The sequence below is a fragment of the Denticeps clupeoides genome, chromosome 5 (genome assembly GCF_900700375.1).
Source record: "Denticeps clupeoides chromosome 5, fDenClu1.1, whole genome shotgun sequence".
Classification (NCBI taxonomy): Eukaryota; Metazoa; Chordata; class Actinopteri; order Clupeiformes; family Denticipitidae; genus Denticeps; species Denticeps clupeoides.
This window is the reverse complement of record NC_041711.1, coordinates 33,466,038-33,484,656: the sequence shown is the minus strand read 5'-3', so window position 1 is coordinate 33,484,656 and position 18,619 is coordinate 33,466,038. Positions and strand designations below refer to the sequence as shown.

The 18,619-nt window shown below is 46.4% G+C and overlaps 4 protein-coding genes across 6 annotated transcripts; all 4 read left to right on the top strand.

The window, feature by feature from the left end:
* Positions 1 to 1,581: 1,581 nt before the first annotated feature.
* Positions 1,582 to 3,440, top strand: rps9 (ribosomal protein S9). Of its 2 annotated transcripts, none has more exons than XM_028980903.1 (5): positions 1,582 to 1,621; positions 2,075 to 2,187; positions 2,266 to 2,388; positions 2,533 to 2,719; positions 3,192 to 3,440. In XM_028980903.1, exons 2-5 carry the CDS (start codon positions 2,091 to 2,093, stop codon positions 3,367 to 3,369), a joined length of 585 nt encoding a protein of 194 aa, XP_028836736.1. In that variant the 5' UTR covers positions 1,582 to 1,621; positions 2,075 to 2,090; the 3' UTR covers positions 3,370 to 3,440. The 2 variants fall into 2 exon arrangements, with proteins under 2 accessions (XP_028836736.1, XP_028836737.1); XM_028980904.1 differs by lacking the exon at positions 3,192 to 3,440 and adding an exon at positions 2,851 to 2,881.
* Positions 3,441 to 4,045: 605 nt separating this feature from the next.
* On the top strand, positions 4,046 to 9,003 carry mboat7 (membrane bound O-acyltransferase domain containing 7). The gene is made up of 9 exons (XM_028980773.1): positions 4,046 to 4,165; positions 4,671 to 4,746; positions 5,078 to 5,207; positions 5,405 to 5,537; positions 6,352 to 6,508; positions 6,874 to 7,069; positions 7,551 to 7,703; positions 7,798 to 7,974; positions 8,050 to 9,003. Exons 2-9 carry the CDS (start codon positions 4,671 to 4,673, stop codon positions 8,426 to 8,428), a joined length of 1,401 nt encoding a protein of 466 aa, XP_028836606.1. The 5' UTR covers positions 4,046 to 4,165; the 3' UTR covers positions 8,429 to 9,003.
* A 98-nt stretch (positions 9,004 to 9,101) lies between these two features.
* tmc4 (transmembrane channel-like 4) lies at positions 9,102 to 15,086 on the top strand. Of its 2 annotated transcripts, none has more exons than XM_028980762.1 (16): positions 9,102 to 9,222; positions 10,393 to 10,561; positions 10,638 to 10,774; positions 10,851 to 11,015; positions 11,326 to 11,411; positions 11,494 to 11,639; positions 11,924 to 12,071; positions 12,142 to 12,300; positions 12,377 to 12,537; positions 12,806 to 12,932; positions 13,042 to 13,139; positions 13,205 to 13,388; positions 13,480 to 13,610; positions 13,948 to 14,103; positions 14,367 to 14,445; positions 14,561 to 15,086. In XM_028980762.1, exons 1-16 carry the CDS (start codon positions 9,180 to 9,182, stop codon positions 14,741 to 14,743), a joined length of 2,172 nt encoding a protein of 723 aa, XP_028836595.1. In that variant the 5' UTR covers positions 9,102 to 9,179; the 3' UTR covers positions 14,744 to 15,086. The 2 variants fall into 2 exon arrangements, with proteins under 2 accessions (XP_028836595.1, XP_028836597.1); XM_028980764.1 differs by lacking the exon at positions 9,102 to 9,222 and adding an exon at positions 10,110 to 10,218.
* A 607-nt stretch (positions 15,087 to 15,693) lies between these two features.
* leng1 (leukocyte receptor cluster (LRC) member 1) lies at positions 15,694 to 18,560 on the top strand. Its single transcript, XM_028981347.1, has 4 exons — positions 15,694 to 16,064; positions 16,609 to 16,791; positions 17,061 to 17,383; positions 17,940 to 18,560. Exons 1-4 carry the CDS (start codon positions 15,933 to 15,935, stop codon positions 18,151 to 18,153), a joined length of 852 nt encoding a protein of 283 aa, XP_028837180.1. The 5' UTR covers positions 15,694 to 15,932; the 3' UTR covers positions 18,154 to 18,560.
* Positions 18,561 to 18,619: the final 59 nt, after the last annotated feature.

The following is an 18,619-nucleotide window of genomic DNA, read 5'->3' as shown; positions in this document are numbered from 1 at the left end:
TGAGTGTAATTTAATTTTTTAATAGAACAAATGAAATAGATTAAACTTTACGGCATGCAGACAGACAAAACTTAAAACCCAGCGCGTCCCTGAAACATTAACCTGTTTTTCAGGCGTGATATTACAGTGTTACACAAGTCAAAACCTGGATGGTGTGATGTGGGAATGTGTTTTTTTGATATATACAGATCGGTACAGGCTAGTAGTAGCCTAGCGGGTAACACACTCGCTTTGGTCCTTTGGTCACTGCAGGAAGAGGAACCGAGAATTAAGGCAAAAAATGACACAATCTGAATGAGTTACTCCCTGTTTGTGATAATTCCAGCACTTTGTGCTGCAGCAGTCGGCTTCATGGGAGATGGTTTCACTGCCACTAGATGTAGCTAAAATTCACAGCAAATAATAAAGCCTATTTTACGGGGAAAAAATGTACTCCACTGCGTGGCGCCAGGCCTACGATAATTAATGCATTTGCGTGATAATTTTACGGCAACAATTCCAAAAATCCCATAATGTGTGATGATTTTAGCCCTTCGTTGTTGTTTCATTAGCACGACACGGTAGAGATCTCAGATTTCACCCGGCCGCGCAGACATAACCACATATTTCAGTATCCGTCGTACGATGCCACCGGCTGGCACCGTCTTCTCCGAGACACTGAATCAAGCGCACAGACTCCAGTGAAGAGACCAGCAGATCTCTTCACAGCAGATGGTTCCTGACAACTGCTAAACGAGGACTCGGCATGAAACCCAACCAGAGGGTCACCACAGCCACCACCACCGTAACAACTACAGCTTCAGGGATCTTCAAATGGACCAGTAGCATCATAATGGACATGTAATGTAGACCATGACACTGGGCTACACTCTGGACTTCTCCACCTCTACAACTGTAGGACTCTACAACTTCTTCTCTTATTGGACAAACCATCGCCAACCCGGCACTGACACCACTTGCAGGGTCACTATACCCTGGAAGGACGTCCCTCTCTGTATCACTCCTTCCCAACGTTTCTTCCCACCTTTTTTCTCTTTCCTAGAGTGTGGAGTTTTTCCTTGTGTGCAGAAGGGTTGAGTGTGGGGGGTGTCAACTGTAGGGCCTGTCAAAGCCTCACTCCACGCAGGTAGAGGCGCTGTTCTGCCCAGTGGTGGGTTTTACAAACGTTCTGTTGGTAAAAGTTGCATTAAACACTAGAATAGTCACAGTCTATGACAATATGTGTTATTGGGGCAGATTTTCTGGGCAATATAATTATTTAAATTGCGTGTGTACGCTAATATGTCTCAAAATACGATCATTTTAAGATGCTGGAATGATACTTCATTTAGGATCTGGCAACACATATTCCACTCGTTAATTTTTGGCTGTCCATAGTAGTAGTATTTTGTAGAATTAGTATTTTTTATCGTGTAAAACCCAGGTACGGGGACTAACTGTTATTAATGGCGATTTTAGCCAATGCGCCGTCGCACTCAGATCACCTGACGTCAATGGCGCAAACCTCGAATGCGCATGATCCTGGCGGAGGGGCTTCTGGGAAATGTAGTCGCGCGGCTTCTATATAAAGCCCCGACTCCCTCCATGTGGTCTTTCTATCGTTGGAGCCTGAAGAAGTCAGGTAATGGCGGACGCGGCTATGTATTTTTGTTTTAGCGTTGGTTCCATGAATGTACTTTGTCTATACCTTTTGATAATAGAGGAGTGCGCTCGTGATGTTACTGTTTTAGAACGATAGGGTGTCTTACGTGAACTAATTAGACTTTTTGTACCGCGAAACCGCAACGTGGCTTGCTAGCTAGCGTAGTTAGCATGAATTGCCGCTTTGGTCTGCTATACAATCCTCACTCATTTGTACTTTAAATATATCCGTCACTATTTACGTTTGGCTGAGTATCAAACTTAATTAATATATTTGCCCTCTTTGACCTAATTTGTTAGTGAATGGTTGTATCGTTCTAGCACATGCAACACGTCAGAGTACATGATGGCCTTAAATGTTAGCTTTTTTTTTTTTTTTTTTTTCCCCTCAAGTCTAAAAGTCCGAACAAATCTTGACCCGTACTTATTACAGGCGCAGCTGGTTCACCATGCCCGTTGCCAGGACTTGGGTTTGCAGTAAGACTTATGTCACCCCCCGCCGCCCTTTCGAGAAGTCCCGTCTCGACCAGGAGCTGAAGCTCATCGGTACGATACGTTATTTAATTCGAATACCATGTTGGTCCAGTAGTAAATTGCAGCTAATAACTCTCTTTTTATCTTAAGGCGAGTATGGGCTCAGAAATAAGAGAGAAGTCTGGAGGGTCAAGTTTACTCTGGCAAAGATCCGCAAGGCTGCCCGAGAGCTGCTTACGCTGGATGAGAAGGATGCCAGGCGTCTCTTTGAAGGTAAAAGCTTGTTTCAACCTTAATCTATAGTCTTTGAAAATTGCAGAAAGTTAATATCAATATCTGCTATTCCTAGTCACTGAAGGCTTAAAAAAAAAAAAAAAACTTTACATTAAATCATTATTTAAATTTTTTTTCTTTAAGGAAATGCCCTGCTCAGGCGTCTGGTCAGGATTGGTGTGCTTGATGAGGGGAAGATGAAGCTTGATTACATCCTGGGCCTGAAAGTTGAGGATTTTCTGGAGAGGAGGCTCCAGACCCAAGTTTTCAAACTGGGCCTGGCCAAGAGCATCCACCACGCCCGTGTCCTGATTCGCCAGAGGCACATCCGGTAAGGGCAGCAGACGGGCAAGAAGGCAAATTTAAACCCCCCAAAGCTGAAGTTTAGAGGCATGTCATGGGGCATTGCCCAAGTGAAGGGGAGCCAGATGTGCATCTTCAATGTCTTCCTCTCTTTATTAGCGACACCAACTCTTAATGGTCCCCTCTGAGAGGGAGTAAAAATTTCAGCAAGGTCAATTCGGTGTTTTAAACCGTATACCTTGTCATTAAGACCCCATCATCCCAAGCTGATGGACAGGATTTGATGCACAGGTAATGTAGATGGATGCGTTTGTATTAAATTTTTCCTCCCCCCTTTGCCAATGCTATTACGCGGCCTATGATTTAAATCTACTATTCTGACTGTCTGTGGTGTCAAGAATTCCTCGTAAATGAGGCCTTGGTAATAGCATAGAGGCTTAGCTTTCATTTACTGCCTAATCGTTCCACGTTCTCAGATGAACTCGTTCATTGTTTTTCAGTGTGCGCAAGCAGGTGGTGAACATCCCATCCTTTGTGGTTCGCTTGGACAGCCAGAAGCACATTGACTTCTCCCTGCGCTCTCCGTATGGTGGTGGCCGCCCTGGCCGTGTGAAGAGAAAGAACGCCAAGAAGGGCCAGGGTGGAGCTGGAGGTGCTGATGATGAAGAGGAAGATTAAAAGGGGGAAATGGACTCATACCTCTTGAACTTTAACCCCAAAACTGTTTTTCAATAAATGGTTCAAGACCAGTTGTGTGGTGGCTTTTTTTTTTTTTTTTTTTTTTTTTTTTTTCAGTAATTAATGTAAATTTGGCTATAGGATCTTTTACCTTTTTTTTTATTTGACTGGTATTTAAAATAAAAGCCTGCTTTAAGAGTGAAAGTGATAATGATCCACTGCAGCATTATGAAATTTGTCCTCTGGATGTGAAAAGGTTGATTCTTCAAATTCTTAATAGTCAAGAGGTCCCCTTGAATGTGTTATTGAGCTCTGTTTTCTGGGTGCCCTTCATATTCGTAATGTGGAGGATCTTTGCTTTCACTTAATCCAGATTTCTATTTTTAAACGATAGCAAGTTAATTAAGAATCCATGTTTGGGTTTCATTGGGTGAGGTTCCCTCTGCCCAGTGTAAGAATCATGACTTGATCTGGAAGTCCGGTATGAACCAGCAGTCCGCTGGTTGTAAGGAGGCTGTAGGACCTCGCAATGACCGATGCATGAAAGCCGCTGTGTGTTGGGGACCGGTGTGTTTTTTTTTTTTTTCTGGGCCTGTTGCCCTCCGGTCCGGTAGGTGGCGGCCTCATCGCTCCCGCCGCCCGTACGTTTGGGAGGGAGCTGCAGAAGAAGTGGCGAGTGACGTGCGGCTGTACCGTACAGGTTGGAGGGGGGGAACTGAGCAAAATCCTCCGCGCGTTACGGAGGCTGTTTGATGGCCGGTTCGTGTTGTCAAAAGTGCACCGCAGCATCGCCACTGTGAGTATTCTGATTGTTTCGTCCGTGTTGAAGACGACCTTGTTGTTGACGTGGTTTACACCGCCGGAGGGCATTTGAAGCGAGGTGTCTTCATGTCTGGTTCGTTCTTTTTTCTGACACGCCTTCAGACGTACATATGGATTAGCTGCCTCGGTCATATGCGAGCCCGGCTTCCTGGATTTGTACCAAACTTAATTAATTTCTAATACGATTAATAATATGTATATAAATAATAATTTACATATATTTACACATTTATTTTCGGCAAACGTCGGGTGTCATGCAGGTGTTTATGAAATGCCACGTTTGAGCGAATTGTGTCCTGAATTGTGTCATTCTTCCCTTTTAGTGAAGTCATGTGCGCATGCGCGCTGATGCCACTTCAGCTTTTACTTGCGACGTATATAAAAAAAGAAAACTTCCCCCACTGATGTAATAAACTTATGACCGTTCTTTGAAACTGAACTATAGCGCGTATTCCTTCATACAGTGTGTGTGTTTACAGATGTCCCCAGACGAGCTGGTCTACCTGGGAATTCTCGCTGCCTCGGTGCCCACTGGGGTTCTCTTTCGCCATCTTAGTAAGCATTGCCATTATTGTATGGCTCTCTTCACGGGAGACAAGCTGCGACCTTATGACCTTTGCTTCGTTCACTTTGCTTTCACTTTACACATTTGCACACATTCACCCTACCTGTTACACCTGTTATGTTTGAAAACATCAAATTGTAATATTGCATATTGGTTCCACTTGAATATTAAGGTCTATAGCAGCCGCAAAAGCATTTCACTGCATATCATACTGTGTATGACTGTGTACGTGACAAATAAAATTTGAGTTGAATGATTGAGAGCAGTTTTGTCTTGTTATTCAGAGCGTGTGTGTGTGTGTGTGTGTGTTTTGTATGACAGGTCCTCCAGTGAAACAGGGAGCTGCCCTGCTGCTGGGACTGAGCATCACTTTGATAACCTGTGGGGTTCACACATTACATTCCCTCATTACAGTCCTAGGAACGTGGGTCATCATAAAGTTCAGCTGGAAGTTAGTGCAGCATATTTTCTTAATATTTGCATACGATGCTGTTGTGCAGGAAACTCTTCGGCTTGTGGCTGTAGTTTAAGTCAGACATTTTCCATTCAGCACACTTTTTAAACACAATGTTTTTTTATAGATTATGCTGCATCATTTAGCTTCACAGTGCAGTTGTTGAGATTTGTTGTGTGATTTATTTATTTCAGGGCTGCACCCGCCCTGTCCCTGGCCTGGACATTTCTCTACCTGCTGTTTTTCCGGTTGATGAACTATTTGCCTTTTGACCTTCCACAACCGACACCTTTTTCCAACGCCATTCAACTTTTACTCACACTGAAGGTTTGTGCATTTGTTTGCTGTATAAAAAGAAATGTGCGGTCTGTGCTGTAAGCCACGTTGTGTCTTGATCCACTCAAAATGGACTAGTACAGCGCTAGTTACGCCGATATACTATAATAATAATAAATAAAGTGAAGTGATTGTCACATGTGATACACAGCAGCACAGCACACGGTGCACACAGTGAAATTTGTCCTCTGCATTTAACCAATCACCCTGAGTGAGCAGTGGGCAGCCATGACCGGCGCCCGGGGAGCAGTGTGTGGGGACGGTGCTTTGCTCAGTGGCACCTCAGTGAGACCTTGGCGGATCGGGATTCGAACCGGCAACCTTCTGATTACGGGGCCGCTTCCTTAACCGCTAGGCCACCACTGCCCCATGTATACTGATATACATGCTGTGTGTATGTTGCATTATCAGCTAAGGAACAGCCACAGAAGATTGCATATGACATTTCCAGCATCTGCAACGCTTCAGCGGTGCATGTTTTTATTTTCCTGTGTCTGAGGTTATAAAACTTGTGCAATCAAGGTTTGGTACAGGGACTTATGTCAACTGTGGCGTGCTTCGGCACCAATATCAGCATCCGTGTTTATCTCTGATACCGGTATCAGAACCCTGGTGTATGTTCAACAGCTTATCAGAAGTGTGAGCTGTGGAAACCATCATCTGGCCTTATCTTTAAAACAGGGGTCCAGTACCTCTGCTTCATTGTGGTTTGTTTGACATGTATTACGATAAAGCCGGTTTGATGTGTTATGTTACGTGTGCCTTTTCAGATGTCTGACAAGTGCTGTGTCCCTTTTCCTTCTAGATGGTGAGTTTAGCCAATGAGGTGCATAGATACCATTTGGAAAAGAAACAGGACGTGAGCTCGTTCTCCAAGTCTCCAGTGATCGGGGGACTCCTGCATGAGCCGTCCGTCTATGACATCATTTCCTACAGCTACTGCTACGTGGGGATAATGACTGGTAGGCTTGTGTGCTCCCTTTCATTTTTCCGTTCCTTTTTAAAAAAGCACGTTGATTTATTCCCGCTGTTTTGTGCCAGTTTTGAGTGTGTTGTTGCTCGTTGGTTTGCACACATTTTAATACTTGTCTCTTTCTGTCTCTCCCTGTCTGCAACTAGTTGGTTAATGTGTGAGTTCTTGTATTTAACTTACTGTTGTCTTTTATTTTGCTTTTGGTGGTGTGTCTGTGTCATTCATTCGTGTCCATCTGTATTTTTTGTTCCTCACCCTTGAACTGCCCTCCCCCTCCCCCTCGCGTACCTCTATCTTTTGAGTCCCACTTTCCCTCTCTCCGTCTTTTTTAAACTCCATCTTGCCACGTCTCAGGGCCATTTTTCAGGTACCAGACGTACGTTGACTGGCTGCAGCAGCCCAGTCCTCTTTCTCTGCCCTGCTGGCAGCCCTGCTTGGCGCGGCTGCGGTTTGTGCCTGTGTATGGGGTTCTGTTCCTGGCTGTCAATCATCTGTTCCCTCTGGCGTACGTACGGACAGATGACTTCCTGGAACGCAGCTTCTTCTTCAGGTCAGTGTTCCACTGTAAGGGGGAGTTTTATCGAGGCCGATTCGCTGCACTATGTAAGACAGATATAGTGCGTGAGGTTTGAAAGGACTGCTTGGACAGGAAGAACTCTCTGTCCACCCATCCCACACGTCCCGGTTCTATTTCCCTCACACAGAAGTGTTAATGGTCACCAAGAACTAGATTACAGATCTCCGCGTATGGACATTTCTGGACCATTATCAAGCATTCTTATATGCTCTAAGTTATATATCCTCTTGAGCTGTCACCCATGATTGTGGACTTGATGGCCTTGATGGTCCCCACACACTGGTCACCGGGCACCTGTCACGGCTGCCCACTGCTCACCAAGGGCAGAGGACACATGTGTGACGATCACTTCACTTTCAAATTTAAAAATCAGAGCAGACCTCACTGCGTTGCTCATAGTCACACTTATTAAGATTTAGTAATTATTTGGGTTTGTCCCTGTCCCCCTCTCCAGGTTCTTCTATATGTTTGCAGTGTTCTTTGTGTTCCGCATGCGTTTTTACTCCGCATGGTGTGGGGCCGAGGCAGGCTGCATCACGGCAGGACTGGGCTGCTACCCACAGGGCGCCCAGTCTAAACCTGGAGGTGGACCCACCACCCACTACAAGTGGGTGACCATGGACTGAGCACCTTCGCAGCAGCTATTTTGCCTGGTTGTTTGTGGTTTAGGTCTGATTGTGCTTATTGCAATTTCTGTCCAGCCCGGAACCTCACACCCCCGTCCAGTACGATTTTACGACCGTCCAGAATATCGACTGCTACAACACAGACTTCTGTGTGAAAGTGAGGCACGGCATGCGCTACTGGAACATGACTGTCCAGTGGTGGCTGCACCATTACATCTACCCCAGCGCGCCATTCAGAGCCTACGCGCTCAGGTAGGAGTTCTGGGGCCACGTCTCTCTCTTTCTTCGTCCCGCTCTTCATGCTGCGTTTCTCATGTTGAATTTCAGAGCTGGTTGGACGATGCTAATCAGTGCCTACTGGCATGGGCTACACCCCGGCTACTACCTCTCCTTCCTGACCATCCCGCTGTGTATTGCTGCCGAGACTGCCATGGAGACCTCGGTCAGGGCCCGCCTGGGGCCCCGGGGCCAGAGCGCCTTCGACTGGGTCCACTGGTTCCTGAAGATGAGGGCGTACGACTACATGTGCATGGGCTTCGTCCTGCTGAAGGCCGGCGATACGGTCCACTACTGGAGCTCCATTTACTTCATCGTGCATGTCACTGCGGTGGGCTGCCTCGTGTTGGGGCGAGTGGTGCGGGGACGAAGCAGGGACAACAAGAATGCGGCGAGAGAGGAGGAAACCGGAAGAAAGAAGAGCGAATGAGAGTAAACGGTAAATGTCATCGTCACTTGTGACCAGGGCAGCAGGACCAAGAGCACAGTTTTAACTAAACAAGCGTTTTGTCACCGGAGATGACAAGTTACAGAGCGTTGAGTGTTGACCGTCGTAATTATTATCATTTTTTGTATTATTGTACGTGGTGCAGGTGGATTGTGGGAAATGCAGTAAGATCTTTTGTACACGCTCCCTTCAGCTTTTATGTGTTCGTGATATTTTCCTTGGATCACTGCAGCATACAGAACTTCTCTCCGGAGTGTTGAGTCGTGGCCGAATGTGAATTTGATATGAGTCGCGCTAACGATCGTATTTCTGTGCCGAGATGTGAATGTCTGTTCGTGTGACGCGGAGGACGCTGCTCATCCGTCGCATGTCGTGGACTCCTGCGCCATTAAAAGACACCGAGTTTGGTTTAAACCGAGTTTCTTCATGTTATAAATATAAATAGAAAGAATGGCCATCCATGTTCCAAGTTTACTTCACGTCCGTCAAATCTTTTTTTTTTTTTTTACTGAACTTCCTGCTGTACTACTGGACCGCTGAAATATATTTGTATTGAAATAAAATAAATATCTTATTTTTAAAAAGCCCTCTGTGCCTTTTTATTTGGGATAAATCGTTGGTCGGGTTTACGGGCGTGGAACGGGTGACAAGTTGGAGGAAGTGGCCGCGGGTTAAAGGGTAAAAGTCCGGCCGCCGCGTTTCCTGGTCGCTGAAGGAGAAGAGGAGGAGGAGGATGATGATGATGGAGCTGAGGGAGACCTGCAGTGACGGGCCAGGTACGTGGGGTCTGGTTATCCTGGTTACGAGGTGACATGTTAACTGTGACGCGTCGTTTTTAGTTGTTCGACTTGCTCGAAAGTTGAAGTTACGTGTTAGACGTCACGCAGTGACACGACGCAACTTTGCTACGTGTCACATTTAAACAAAGTTACGTACTGACACGTTTACATTTACGGCATTTATCAGACTTGCAGTCAGTAGTTACAGGGACAGTCCCCCCCTGGAGACACTCCGGGTTAAGTGTCTTGGTCAGGGACACGATGGTAGTAAGTGGGGTTTGAACCTGGGTCTTCTGGTTCGTAGGCGACATCCACCCTACAGACAAACAGGGGACACAGGCAGTGCAAGATTAACATTTAACCAAAAAAACATGTAGACAAAAATTAGACAGACAGCGCTGAACGAGTAAACTAATAAACTAATAAAAGTAAAATAGTGCAAATATTGAGGTGCAAAATGAAATGGTGCATTAATACATAATATTACAGATCAATGATGTTACTCTGTATAACAGAGGTAGTGTGTGTGTGTGTGTGTGTGTGTGTGTGGGTGGGTCAGACCAGAGTGGAAAGTCCCTGAGTGACACTTAAGTGTCTTGCTCAGGGACACGATGGTAGTAGGTGGGGTTTGAACCTGTGACTTTGCGGTCTTCCGACTAGCCGAGTGTGTTATCGAATTGGCCACTACCACACTTAACAACAATATGGGGCTGTGAAGCAGCAGGAGGTAGGCGTGCCCACGCTGACCCCTGGCAGATCCTCCTACAACGGGCAGAACTGGGTTGGCCAGTACCAACTACCTGCACATTGTTGCTGACCAGGTACACCCCTTCAGTGATGGTAGTGCCCTCTTTCAGCAGGATACGGTGTCACGCGTGTTGCTTTGGAGCGTTGTCAGGGTGTTGGCGTGGCTTCTCCGCTTGATTAAGCATGTGTGGAACGTGCTGGAGAACCAAGTGTAATTGATGGTGACCCACCTTGGAGCTACACGAGGTGAGGCAGGTGTCATGCTGGAGATTTCGTTGGCCAGGGTCTTTACGGAGAGGATACAGAAGTGTCTGTGAGGGCTGGAGCTCCTGATTGTTCTGGTGTTCCCTGTTTTGTGGTTTGATGGGCCTGGACATTTTTCCACTCACAAATACGTTCTATCACTCTCAACTCCCGAAGACCGTGGTTACCATGGATACCAGCAGTCTCTGAGGTCACGGCGAGGTCCTTCCCGAATGTCTAGAGACGGTCCACCTCACCTTGACTTGGCATCCTCCGAGGATGAGGATCCGCCGAGCCGCACGCCCCAAAAGCTGGCGATGCCGATGGGCATTAAGAAAGCTGTCAGGTACTGTTCTTCACCTTATAATTAAAACGTAATGTGTTGCATATAATGACCGTGTAATTCACGTCTTTCTTTTCAGACAGCTACAGCACATGCAGGTTCCGGTGTCTTCCAAGAGGACAAGGCATTCCAGAGCCCTGAAGCATTTTTATGCAGAAGCCAAAGAGACGTTAGCAATACTCATCCCCTGGAGGAAGGCGATACACAAGATAGGAGGTTGGAGAGGAAAAGTCATTTTGCCCTTCAGAGTGGTGTTGTTGTAAAAAGCCACATTTCTTCTCTCCCCGGGCAGGCCACTTTGGGGGAGGTGTGCAGTCTTACTTTGTGTTTCTGCGATTCCTGGTGGTTCTCAACTTCCTGTCCTTCCTGCTGATTGCAGGATTTGTCCTAATACCCAGCGTTGTCCTCAGCAGCCCTAATAACACCCCATCAATTCCAAATGGCACGAACATCACAGGTAAAGCGAGGGGTCCGGCATACTGTCACATGCAGCCTCAGTAGAACTGAATTGCACAAAGATAAATAATATATTATATCTCAACATGGGGCAGTGGTGGCTTGGGGGGTAAGGTGGCACTGAGCAAAGCACCGTCCCCACACACTGCTCCCCGGGTGCCTGTCATGGCCGCCCACTGCTCACCAAGGGTGATGGTTAAATGCAGAGGACACATTTCACCGTGTCACCGTGTGCTGCGCTGCAGTGTCTCACCATGACAACCGCTTCACGTTCCTCATCACTGATCTTTGGCTTGCTTCCTTTGATTCAGGGAAGGAATTGTGCATGAAGTACGACCACAGTCCTGAGGTGCTGCCTGTCTTTTACACGTTCTTCCTGGATTTACTCTCAGGAACAGTAAGAACAGCCCCTGGAATACGAAATGCCTATTTGGGAATATTGTCAGTGGCGTTTAAAGCAAATCTATTTTTTACTCCAGGGATTTATGGAGTACACCTACTTGTTCTATGGTTACTACAGCAACACAGTAGCGGAAAGCAAAGGCGTGTCCTACAATGTGCCTCTTGCCTACCTGCTCACTGCATCCTTCTACTTTTTATTTTGTCTCGTCTGCATCATTTTGCGGTGAGTTTGTAAGTCTGCCGGGTTATTCTGTTGAAATTAAGGGCAGTGGTGGCCTAGCGGTGAAGGAAGGTTGCCGGTTCGAATCCCGATCCGCCAAGGTGCCACTGAGGTGCCACTGAGCAAAGCACCGTCCCCACACACTGCTCCCCGGGCGCCTGTCATGGTCCCCACTGCTCACTCAGGGTGATGGTTAAATGCAGAGGACACATTTCACTGTGTGCACCGTGTGCTGTGCTGCTGTGTATCACATGTGACAATCACTTCACGTTCCTCTCTGTTCTCAGCATGGGGAATGTCGTGCGGGTTCTGGTGACGACAGGCAGCGGCGGAGAACGGGGCTACAGCGCGCGCGTCTTCACCGACTGGGACTACGGCCTCCAGGGGGACCGGGCCACCGGGCTGAAACAGAACACCATTCGCTACCGGCTGCAGGTGTGACGAAGGGAGAGCTAACGTTCACGTCTCTCCCCTCTTCTCACCCCACATCTCTGTCCATTTTCAGGTGGATCTAGAGGAGGACAGGATCAGGCTGAGAGCGGCGTCCCTGTCTCCCGGTCAGACGGTGGGCCTGTACGCGCTGCGCGCGTTGCTGAACCTCGTCGTCATTGCGCTCATCATAGCAGCGTTTTTCGGCATCGCCGAGGCCACCTCGTTCAGCCAGGTCTGTCCTCGGCCTCAAGACAAACCGGACCGGGCGTTCGTTCTGGCTCGTCCTGACTTCCCCGGCTCTGTTCCAGCGCGAAGCTGTGAAGTGGACCGGCGTCGTGGGTCTCCTGCTCGAGTTCCTCCCCTCTATTGTAATAACAGCGAGCAACTTCGTTGTGCCCTTCCTGTGTGACCAAATAGCCCGGCTGGAGAAGCTCTCTCCGAGTACCACTGTCATTGTGGCCTTGCTGAGGTAAAATACAACAGAACTGAACAGAACCGTTACTAGTCCACTAACTTCATAAAACGCTATAGCACTGAATTTTATATATATATATACTCTTAATGACATTTTTTACTGTACTATTTATAGTATATATGATAGTATGCATTGTGTATTGTATTGTGATAGTATGTATATGGTGCCATCTTTGTAGACACAAGTCTAGTCATTATGGCAGGATGCTTGTGCACATTTTCGTGCTGTTCTTGCCTTCTTCTCTTATTCCCCCTCCTCACAGGGCCGTGTTCCTACGTTTGGTCAGTTTGGGGGTTTTGCTGTTCACCCTCTGGAGTCAGATCACTTGTAGTGGAAAAGCTGATGATACGGACTGTAAAATCTGTCGCTACAACTCCGCACAGTATCAGGTGAGCTGGAACTTCTGGTTCTGTACGTGGCTTTAGGGGAACCCATCTGGCTGAGATATCGATTCTGTCTGTGGAATGTCATCTTCTGCGACGTTGTACTTGTACACAGTGTTGGGAGAGCCGTGTAGGGCAGGAGATGTATAAACTCACGCTGTTCGACTTCCTCACCACCATGGTGTTGCTGGTGCTGGTGGAGTTCCCCCGCAGGTGAGCCGCTGCTTATTTGTGCCGGACGTAAAGACGCGAGTCTGGTTTTAAAATATCGTTCGCAGGCTGCTGGTGGACCACTGCTCCTGTAAGCTGACCCGGTGGGTGGGCCGCCAAGAGTTCCTGGTCCCACCGAACGTCCTGGCTCTGGTTTACGGTCAGACAGTTGTATGGACAGGCGCTCTCTTCTGCCCTCTGCTGCCGCTCATCAACACCATCAAATTTTTCATCATATTCCATTGCAAAAAGGTAGGCGGACAAATACCAACATCTGATTATGTCTTTTCATTTGTCAGATATAAAAGAATAAAAATCTAAGTAAGCGTTTTGTCTCCGTCAGGCCACACTCTTTCAGAACTGCCGTCCTGCCATTAAATCATTCCGTTCCACCAGTTCAAACTTCTTCTTCTGTCTGGTTCTGTTATTTGGATGGATTCTGTCCACCGTGGTCCTGATTTATAGTATGGCTGAGTAAGTGCTACCCTACCGACTGTGAACTCTGTACATTATCTTGTCATTAGCCTTATAAAAAACACTACACTATTATTGTAAAATATAGATCATTATCATAAAAATACCACACTCAAATCTAAAAACATTTTGCACTTGCTCTACATTTCAGAGTAAAGGGTCTGGCTTTGTATGGATAGCACACTGCTGTGAACGATCCATGTGACGTAATACTACGGAATGTGATAATAAGAATACTCTTGGCCATGGCAGTGAAAATATGAGCAACACACAACGTAATTTCATAATACTGTCAATTACAGTATGTTTCTTTTTTTTCTGTTGTTGTTAAACTCAGAATCCATCCGTCCTTTGGCTGTGGGCCTTTCCGGTTTTCCCCAACTATGTGGAGCGTAATTCAAGCGTCAATAGACAATCTCACGAAGACAACACAGGATTTCTTCAATATCATTGGTTCACTGGCCTTCTGTGTCCCACTCTTCCTTCTCTCTTGGTAAAAAATATTTTACTCTTATTGCCACAAATACCATATACCTGGTTGGAAAGTATATTTTGAAAATCTATGACACGGAATGAACGAGAAAGATCTGTCAAGACCATCATACTCGACATTGAGTCTGATTCTGTTTAAATAAAACCCAGCTGAATACTTTATTCACTCAGTGGTCAGACTCTGCAGTGGTCGCTGTGTTTGGTATTTTACTTGGTTGTTTTATACGGTCATTCATGCAGTTTTCCTCTGTTCTCTCCTTGTAGTGTGGTATTGAGCTATGTTGCTGCATTAGCCTCTGTCTACGGAAAAAGTGTTGCAATACTGAGAGAACAGATCAAACAGGTCATTTGTGGTCATTTTTTAAACATGTTTAATGCTTCTGTTGTCAGATTTTATACAGTATCAATAGTAAATGCAATATTTATACAGACTATGCCTGTTTTAATGTTTTAAACAGGATGGCCGTGATAAACAATTTCTGGTCAAGCAGATTAAGGACCTCACTAGAATACTTGGTGTGCCAAAACATGAAGAGGACCAGTATGATCCAGGAGCAAGCTGGGGTGACCATCATGCCTCAGCCAGTCCCCCTCAGTACTTACCAAATGTCCACAGTTTCCCATCTGCATCACATTATTAAACTCATACACATTTAAACACTCCTGCTGTTTGACATATAAAATGTATAAAATGCATGTGCAAAATACTTTGTAGATCTGTTTTTATGTTGTTTTTTAAACCAGTGCATTGGTTGTAAATGTAATTTACACCGGTAGTTGAAAAATTAAACAGGGATTTCAGAATTGCATGGAACTCCAAAGTGTTCAAAATTAAACAGTGAATAAAAAACATATGAATAAATATGAGAATAAATATATAAGAGCAACATCAAATTGTGAAGTAATTGAACACATTTTAATATACAGCTAATTATTCTGAAATATATTGCATTCTGCTCTATAAATGTACTTATTATTGTGAAATATTATTTCATGGTCATTGTTTTACAGGCCTTTTTTTCCATGTTAGCAGTTTTTATTCCAAAACGTAATTTTTTCAGAATCAGCCTTTTATTTCAAAATGCCATTTTCCCTGATGGCCTTTTTATTTCGTAATGGGACTTCTCAGCAGAATTACTTCGTCTGTCAATCAGTGCCAGTAAATTGGACCTGCACGCCTATTGGCTGCTCCTCTACCATCTATTAGATTTGTTGTACACTGCAGGCTACGTTGCGTGGTGCATTTAAATAAATGACAGAGTCAACGTGGGTTTCTCGACTCCTGCATTACTTTCCTGCATTTACGGTTCGGGTCGGTGTGTAGTGGGGGGGACTCTAGAAGAGAATCTGACACCGCTGCTGGGGTCACATCACCTCGGCTCCGCCACATTACACGTACCAAACGTTACTAGTTTATATGTAAGACGAGAGGGAATCATTGAAAAGGACCACAGGAGCACGTTGCACAGTGCCGTGTGCATTTAAAGGCGTCTACAGGCCATACAACGGCACTCAGGCGTGGACACCAGCGCCCTCTGGTGTTCACATAGACGAACTTCCTGCGTGATGACGTCACACGCCGTAGCACATCTACTTCCTGTTTGTGTGCGTGCAGTGGATTCGTTTGGACAGTTTGCGCTAAGTTTACCATTTAAAGCAATAAATGAATCGGTTTACTGAACCGACGTTTGACTAAAACGCCACGAAGGTGAAGTTATTGTGCTTTTTTTTTTTTTTTTAGATAATTCTTGTTATATTATCAGAGACCGGTTATAACCGCCTAGTGGCATCGCGCAGGGCCATTTTACACCCGGCTATTAACGCGCAAAGATGAACATATTGCCCAAGAAGAGCTGGCACGTCCGCAACAAGGACAACGTCGCCCGCGTGCGTCGCGACGAGGCGCGCGCGGCCGAGGAGGAGCGCGAGCTGCAGCGCCGAGTGGAGCGCGCGGAGCAGGAGGTAAACATGGCGGCGCCCATTTACATTTACAGCATTTACCAGACCTGATGCAGTTACAGGGACAGTCCCCTCCTGGACACACTCTCGGTTAAGTGTCTTGCTCAGGGACACGATGGTAGTAAGTGGGATTTGAACCTGGGTCTTCTGGTTCATTTCCATTTATATTATTTACCAGACGTCCTTATCCAGAGCTACTTACAATCAGTAGTTACAGGGACAGTCCCCTCCTGGACACACTCACGGTTAAGTGTCTTGCTCAGTAAGTGGGATTTGAACCTGGGTCTACTGGTTCATTTCCATTTATATTATTTACCAGACGTCCTTATCCAGAGCGACTTACAATCAGTAGTTACAGGGACAGTCCCCCCCTGGAGACACTCAGGGTTAAGTGTCTTGCTCAGGGACACGATGGTAGTAAGTGGGGTTTGAACCTGGGTCTTCTGGTTCATAGGCGAGTGTGTTACCCGCTAGGCTACTACCACCCTGGTAGTCTCCCCGCCGCCGGGCCCGGTGCTGCTTTCACACTCATCCTTCCGTCTTCCAGGCACGGACGCAGTTCCTGAGAAACAAGTCTCGGGCAGCTCTCCAGCAACAAGGGGCATGTCGGGAAGACGAGAAAGCAGCAGAGGGCGGCGGGATTATAGAACACCTGAACCTGTTCCCCCTGGAGGAGTCCACAGAGAAGAAAGGAAATGAGGAGTACCTTAAGGAAAAGAAGGAAGAGAAGGTAGCTTTTCCATTCCATTCTATTGCATGTTCATCTTATGTTCATGTCTGTGGAGATTCTCTGAAAGTTGAGTCGTGGCAACTGGACTTTCTTTGTTTCTGCATCCACAGATTGACTAAGTTCTGTGGATGCAGAATGAAACGTCTGTGCATTAAAGAAAGTCCAGTTGCCACGAGTCAACTTTCAGACAGCTCATGTTCTTGTTTTGCAGTCATGCAGAGGTGTTCAGAATGAGTCAGGTGTCCTTTTCTCCGTCCGTGTTGATGTAGGAACGGCAGGAACGTGCCATTGGTCTGCTGGTGTCTTTAGGTCCTCCACCAGGGACAGATGCCACTCCGTGGTACATGAAAAAACAAGGTGAGCAAGAGAAGCCTGATGAAAAACAGGAAAAAGCGGAACAGAGTAAGAAAGAAAAGGACAAATGGAGGAGTAAAACGTTTAGCGAAGAGCAGAGAGCCAAGAAAGATAAACGGCTGAAGGACCAGCTGGACCCTTTGAGGGACGTGAAGAAAGCCCTTGCCGCGAAAGAGAAGAAAGAACACCGGAGCAAGAAGAAAGGCTGTAGAGACAGGGCCAACAGGAGTGGGGAAAGGTGAGAAGCTGATTGGTTGTCATTACACACAGAAAACCCACGTCACGCCTCTCCTCACCTCTCTCCACTGGCTCCTGGTAGCTGCTCACATCAAGTTTAAGTCCTTGATGCTGCCTACAGGGCTGTAAATGGAAGTGCACCATCTTACACCAACACACTACTAGCCAGCTACACTCCTGCACGTCCTCTCAGATCTGCAAACGAAATGAGACTATAAATTCTCTCTTCACGGGGTCTCTGGTCCCAATCAACTCTTCTCCTTGTCCTGCTCCATTCAACTAGCCGAGACTACCAGCACTTTTAGTTTTGTAAACTCAAAACCTATAGAAACCGAACGAGAATTGCTGGTGTCTTCCTCCTTTGGATAAAAGTGTCTGCAATGTAAAGTAAACATGCACACTGCCTCCAAATATGCTTTTACTTCAAACACACTGCCTGCGTATTGAAAATTATTATTCGAGATGTATGTAATAGTGCACGTTTAAGAAGAACGGCGATACAGTACAATCTGTCAGTGGCAGGATGAGTTTTGTCATGCTGGATCTTGTGTTCCCAGCTCTCTGGAAAGGCTGCGTGCAGAACGTCTGCAACGAGAAGCAGAAGAAAGGAGGAGGGCCCAGTCGTTAATCGATCAAAGGAGCGGAAAAGGAAAGGAGCAAGAAAGGGAGGTGCAGGAGAGGGACAGGCCATATAACAGCGCCTATTTCCCCGAACTGGCTCGGAAGAGACGGCGGCGCGACGGGGACCAGTATGGCTTCTTTCAGCCTTGAACTGTTGTAATGTTGCGTTCCTCTGGAGCTCCAGTCGTCGCATTTCACTGCCCCCCCCCAGAGATGTGTGGACACTTTGCTGTTTGCTGTGGTGCGTGTGGCCATTAAACAACGTAAAGACAGTTAGGATGGTTATGCGCTGCAATTAAAGGAGCTTAATGTAAGCATTGTGTGCCAAGAACACTTTTAATACACCCATCGAGGGCAGGAGACGTTTCGGAGGCTGTAACTGTGACCCCAGTGAAATAAATCACACGTTGTGGACGTTTGCTGGGAAAGGAGACGGCAAGAACTTTAAAGAAGGATGCATCTGAACGCAGCCAGATAACGGCTGTCTAGTTTCATCAACTGTTAACCTTTTCATGCCATATTTATTGGTTTAAAAAAGAAATCAATAAAGACTGAGAGCCACATTGCTGTGTACCCATTTTACAACGTTCCACAAAACTGTTCTTTTTCCATGTAC